General features: G+C 36.2%; 1 protein-coding gene across 5 annotated transcripts; it reads left to right on the forward strand.

Moving 5' to 3' along the window:
- The first annotated feature begins 757 nt into the window (after positions 1 to 757).
- LOC107880434 (uncharacterized) lies at positions 758 to 4,735 on the forward strand. 5 transcript variants are annotated; one of them, XR_016124662.1, is made up of 8 exons: positions 765 to 1,180; positions 1,257 to 1,373; positions 2,383 to 2,557; positions 2,840 to 3,032; positions 3,171 to 3,218; positions 3,700 to 3,846; positions 3,932 to 4,361; positions 4,504 to 4,735. XR_016124662.1 is itself a non-coding variant. In XM_089047232.1 (8 exons), exons 4-7 carry the CDS (start codon positions 2,874 to 2,876, stop codon positions 3,989 to 3,991), a joined length of 414 nt encoding a protein of 137 aa, XP_088903358.1. In that variant the 5' UTR covers positions 771 to 1,180; positions 1,257 to 1,306; positions 2,383 to 2,557; positions 2,840 to 2,873; the 3' UTR covers positions 3,992 to 4,361; positions 4,504 to 4,735. The 5 variants fall into 5 exon arrangements, 2 of the variants coding, with proteins under 2 accessions (XP_088903359.1, XP_088903358.1); XR_016124661.1 differs by having other exon boundaries at positions 767 to 1,180; positions 1,260 to 1,306; XM_089047232.1 differs by having other exon boundaries at positions 771 to 1,180; positions 1,257 to 1,306.
- Positions 4,736 to 5,332: the final 597 nt, after the last annotated feature.

Consider the following 5,332-nt stretch of genomic DNA (forward strand, 5'->3'; position numbering starts at 1 on the left):
AAGAGGCTAGCATCCACAATGATGCTCTCTATTTCTTAGCTAAAATTTAGCTAAAAATATAATAAAGCTATTTTAGGAGCACTCTAAAAAATTTCAACTCCAACCATACTCCCTAATTTGGAGAGTCATAAATGTTATAACTTTTTTTTTGATTGGTCCATCTCTATTAAAAAATAAAATAAAAAATAGTTAGCATTAAATAAATGTTTGAAATACTCATTAAATAAAACAGCATTAAATTATAGGGAGCCACTAGGAGTTCTTTGTCTCTCCTCAGATTTAGGAGCTGCTAGAGGACTCCCTATTTTAGGAGGTGAATAGAGAGCATGGTTGGAGTTGCATTTTTACAATTCCTCCCTAAAATTTGTCTAAGGAGGTAGTTTAGGGAGCCCATTATGGATGCTCTAATAACTCTATACTTGATCGGACGGCTATTAAAGACCCCTCTTTATAAACCTCAATATTATCCCTCATTGTAGCCTCCCCCATAATTGCATTTTTGGGCCCAAGGGCTTAATTCCTTGATTTGATTCTGGCCCATTTTAAAACGGTAAACACTTGTTATGGGCGAGTGCTTCTATAGTGAGTGGAAAGTTATAAGGGGTGTTTTTGAGGGGTATCTAAGAGCCGTCGGATAAAATCCAATGGTGAGTTTTCAATGTTGTCTTTTTGGTAAAACCGGGTTGAAATTACCCATACCAAAAGAGGCAATCCGAAAGTGCAGAACACGCTCTTTCATCGTTAACCCTCCTTCCTCGCCAGCCACCCACTCTGTAATATGTTATTCTCTCTCTCTCTCTCTTGCCATCTCTGGTTTGTGGTTATCAAAGAACCAAAATCCGTTCAGTAAATATCTTGCAACCAACACAGACACAATGGAGGGTTTTGAGTCTTCTTTTATTATTGACACTTTATCACGTCAAAAATTCATTTTCTGACGCCCAAGTTCTCCTAATTCCTCTCCTCTCTCGCACTCTCCCAAATCTTGCCTCAGCTTCAGCTCGCCAGCCATCTCGCTACTGTCCAATCCCGTTCTCCACCCATCCATCGTCATAACCTAGCTCTCCTCAAATTCGGAACCCTAGTTTGACCCTAACCAAGCCGCCGCAACTCACGACCTCCGTCGTCGACCTCCACCGTGAAGCCACAGTCGCGACCTCCATCGTCGTTCTCTACAGTGGTGAGTTCTGATATAGGTTTTGTACTCTCTGTCTGTTATAAATTCGTTGATCCCCCTTTCTTTATTATTGCAACAGTAGGGGCATTCATGGCGCCGCTCCAGCCTCATCTCCTTTGCTCTCTAACTGTTAGTTCTCTTCTTCTCCGTCTTCAAATTTCAATACTCCTCCTGACCTGAACCACCTACTTCTCTGGTTCTCTTCATCTTCATGTCATTCAATTTCAATTTTTTTTTTCCTTTCTAAATTCTACTTTTGGGGTTTAGGAATTAGGGATTCAGTTGGGCATTTAGAACTTAGGGATTAATTTTCAAAATTCTAATTTAGGGATTCATTCAATGCCTAATTTATGAGCTTTGGCTTTATGAATTATGAAGTAGACTACTTGTTTTTAATTGATCATTGGTAATGGTATTATTGTAGTTTTTAATTGATCTTTGCATATTTCAGATTTTAGCCTTACAATTTTAGTGGCTGGGCAGCTTGCAATTTTGTGTGGACAGGTTATTAAATTCTTTTAGTATTAATGGAAGTTGTGTTACTAAATTACCAGTACCTACGCTCTTGGTTGACATGGTTGTTATGAATTGTAAGATTAGCTTACTATTCGATGGACCCACTTGCTGATATTAGGAAATGGAGTTATTAATTGAAATGAATGGGAATCTGCTTGTTTCTTATGCTATTAGATTTTGTGTGAGTGTGATGCTAATCAGCCATTGAAATACACATATTTTGGTGTTAATATTTGAAGTATTGGAACATGGGAAAGTTGAAAACAGGCATCTTCATGAGATGCTTGAGCAAGATTTGAAGTATTGCAAGAGCATTAAGTAGACCTCCTTTGATATAGCTTGCTGTAGAATGTAACATATGGATCTGAATTCCTTGTTCTGAAGGTGCCCCTGTAGATTATTTGTTTCAAGTCATGATTCTCTTACACCTATATAGAAACATAGGATTGGTTTGTTTTTATTTTATCTGGAATTGTTTGTTTTTTAGAAAATGGAGAATATTGGACTGCTTCAGAAAATTGTGGTTGTTTTGTTCACTATTGCCTTCTTTAGGAAGCTTATATAAAGTACATGTGGAGCTTCTTAAGTCAGACAATTCCATATTGGCCCATTTTTTGCCAAACCATCTGCTGATTTTTTAATGGTTCTTGTTGTTCCTAATCATGTTCCCGTAATATCACTTTTTGCAGGGCCTTCATTGTGTCTGGAAGGTTGGTTCCAGCTAATGATGTTCTAGCTACACTGTATTCTCTACCAGATAAAGTGGTAGATACTGTCGGTATTACGTCATTGCCATCTGAAGATTCTATATTTGAAAGGCGAAGGAAATTGGACTTCCTTCATATGCAGGAAGAACTGATGAAGGTTGGAATATTTTTTCTTTTATCTTGATAGCTTTATAGATATCTATTGGTGCTTTAGGAAGCTGCAGAACTAAACTTGCTAATCTGTATTTCATCAGGAGGAAAATAAGTGTGTATTTTGTTAAGCCAGTTTTGATGCATTTGTTTTAGACTTGGCTGAAATTCGGAATCCAAAAAATAAAAATAAAAAAAGGATGAGCAATCAAATAATAATGTTGAAAACAAAACTCCTGAAATCAATATTATGACTATCATCCAGAGATTCTAAATTATTATATTGCAGAAGGAGGAAGAGAGAGAAAGAAGAGCAAGCCAAGATGAAGGAAATTAAAGCCAGTGAAGAGGATTTGGCATTGAAAGAGATGATTATTCCAACAGCAAAAGAAGCACGAGAACAAGCAAGGGCAAGGACACTAGAAAAGGAAGAGAAGATCTGCGAAATAAGTTGTGCATTGGCTGTTTTGGCTTCTGCATCTGTAAGGACTGGACTTAATAACTCTCAATGATTATGATTGTTGATTTTTCATTTTTCATTTTCCAAATTTTCAAGCACTATCATCTACACTATGGCTTAACAGTTTTTAATTTTTTCTGTTATTGACTCATTATTTCAGTCAGTTAGTAGGGAGCGTGAAGCGTTCCTGAGACTTGTCAATTTGGAGGTAATTTAAAACCCTTAATTACTCCTAGTTTATATTAGGTATCTATTAAGATGGAAGCATTTATCGTTGGTACCCTTACCATAGGTATGCATGGCATGCTAGTCTTCTCATGCTCGATATATGCAGACGCATTGGAGGTTTAACTGCTTACAGTTTATCAGGAGGACCGTACATCACAAATATTGTCTGCAGTTCTGATTTCCATGTTTCTGCTTGTACTGTGGATGTATTGGAAGAATTTGGATGTTGATGTCCACTATGCTTTGGCCTCTTTTAGTTTGAAGGATGTGTAGATTGACGACTTTTTAACTTTTAATGTGATTTACTTATGAGCTGTCTTCTACACATTATGTGAATGCATGCAACTCTGTCTTCAGCATCATGTTCAAGTCAGAAGAATACTTCTGTATGTTCTTGTTTGAGTCCAAATGCATTGTCTTTGGGAATATTTTGCTTAAGTTGATTCTTTTGATCTTTCCAGATTGAACTTTACAATGGCATGGTGGAGAAAGAGGGTACAGATGGTGAAAAGGATGCCTTGAAGGCATATAAAGTTGCTCATGATGAAAGTGACAGTACTTCTGTTGAGGCTGAAGGTGACGAGGTTTCATCAGCGCTTATAGACAAGGTTATATATGAAATTCTGAATTATCTACTTTTAACTTACTTACCCCGTGTTCACTTGATGGATTATCGTATCTTCTATGTATCAGGTGGATGCAATGCTTCAAAACCTTGAGACGGAAATTGATTATATATGCGCATATTGGTGATCTCTGGCAATTACTTGACTGGTGAACTCATCTTGTTTCGTCTTTGGTTTTCTTTTCCTATGAGTTCTGTTAGAAATCATACTTCCTACTGAATGGAAGCAATCCTTCTTTTCTTGTCTTTCAATCTGTAGTCGGTTTGAGTTGTTATTAAACTCATTTTGAGGGATACTAGTAATGTTAAACTTTGATGGATGGTACTGCATTGGAATTTTGTCCATGTAATTAAAGGTATGAGGTTTACAATATGTGTGCATGGATTTTGATGGGAAAGTAACTCCTAATGAGGTTGCAGTTGCTCCGAACTACTTGAATTATACTTTAGGCAAGGAGGGCATCCAAGAACTCATAGGCAACCTTTCCAAAGATAAAGGTGAGTGAGTTTTGTTTACACCGTATATGTATAGGAATCTAAATCTAATATGATGATGATGATTTTTCCTTGAAGTTAATTTGATTGATTGATTCATGAAGATGATGATGATGATGAATGTTGTTATCTTTGTGTGTGACAGATGAGAAAATTCGTGTGGAAGATATTGTGAAATTGGGCAGCCGGACAGAAGATGCAAACCAAGCTGAAGATGAGGGATTAGGGAATAATATATATGAGTCACTGACTGACTTTATTCATGATATATATATCTCAGACTCTGAAATGGTTGTGGAGTGGATTTGGTTAAATCCACTCTCTAGGTTTTGTTTTTCAATATACACGCAATGCAACAAACCAAAATTGTTTACCTACTTGCATGCAACACTAGTTAATGTTCTTCTTTTCTTAGGTCCAAAGACCCATCTTCCTCATCCACACAATTAGCCACCGCAAGCACCACCAATGAGTTTGCAAATCCAATTTGTAATATTTGTTCTTGAAATGGGTGGATTGGCATTGGCTTTAAATTTTTGTTTGAAACAAAAGCATTTATTTATCTAAAACCTAACAAAAACTTTCCAAGACAGACTTTGAAAAAAAGTGAAATGACAATGAAAAAACTTATAAATTTCAGATTTATTGCATGTATATTGCTTGTTTATTGCAATAAACATGCTCAACAATATAACTCTAATACAATCTCTCTCCTATCGTGTACATTGCTCGTTTATTGCGAGTGTATTGCTTGTTTATTGTGTGTATATTGCATGTTTATTACGTGTATATTGCATGTTTATTGCATGTGTATTGCCTGTTTATTGCTTGTTTATTTCGGTGTATTTTTTGGATTTTTAATTTATCTATTATGAATTTTAGAAGTGAAATACAAGAAAAACAATATTAAATTATAGAGAATCACACGTGGCAAACGCTAAAAGGAGAGCCTTCATTGTTTTTAACAGGTGGCG

Source organism: Prunus mume, linkage group LG2 (assembly GCF_029339155.1).
Source record: "Prunus mume cultivar Tortuosa linkage group LG2, ASM2933915v1, whole genome shotgun sequence".
Classification (NCBI taxonomy): Eukaryota; Viridiplantae; Streptophyta; class Magnoliopsida; order Rosales; family Rosaceae; genus Prunus; species Prunus mume.

What these genes read in the sequence shown, in the direction of transcription:
- LOC107880434 (XM_089047232.1), top strand. Translation starts at nt 2,874, where the DNA reads ATGAAGGAAATTAAAGCCAGTGAAGAGGATTTGGCATTGAAAGAGATG. An exon ending in CTGTTTTGGCTTCTGCATCT is followed by an intron (nt 3,033 to 3,170) that starts GTAAGGACTGGA and finishes TCATTATTTCAG; the next exon opens with TCAGTTAGTAGGGAGCGTGA. An exon ending in TGAGACTTGTCAATTTGGAG is followed by an intron (nt 3,219 to 3,699) that starts GTAATTTAAAAC and finishes TGATCTTTCCAG; the next exon opens with ATTGAACTTTACAATGGCAT.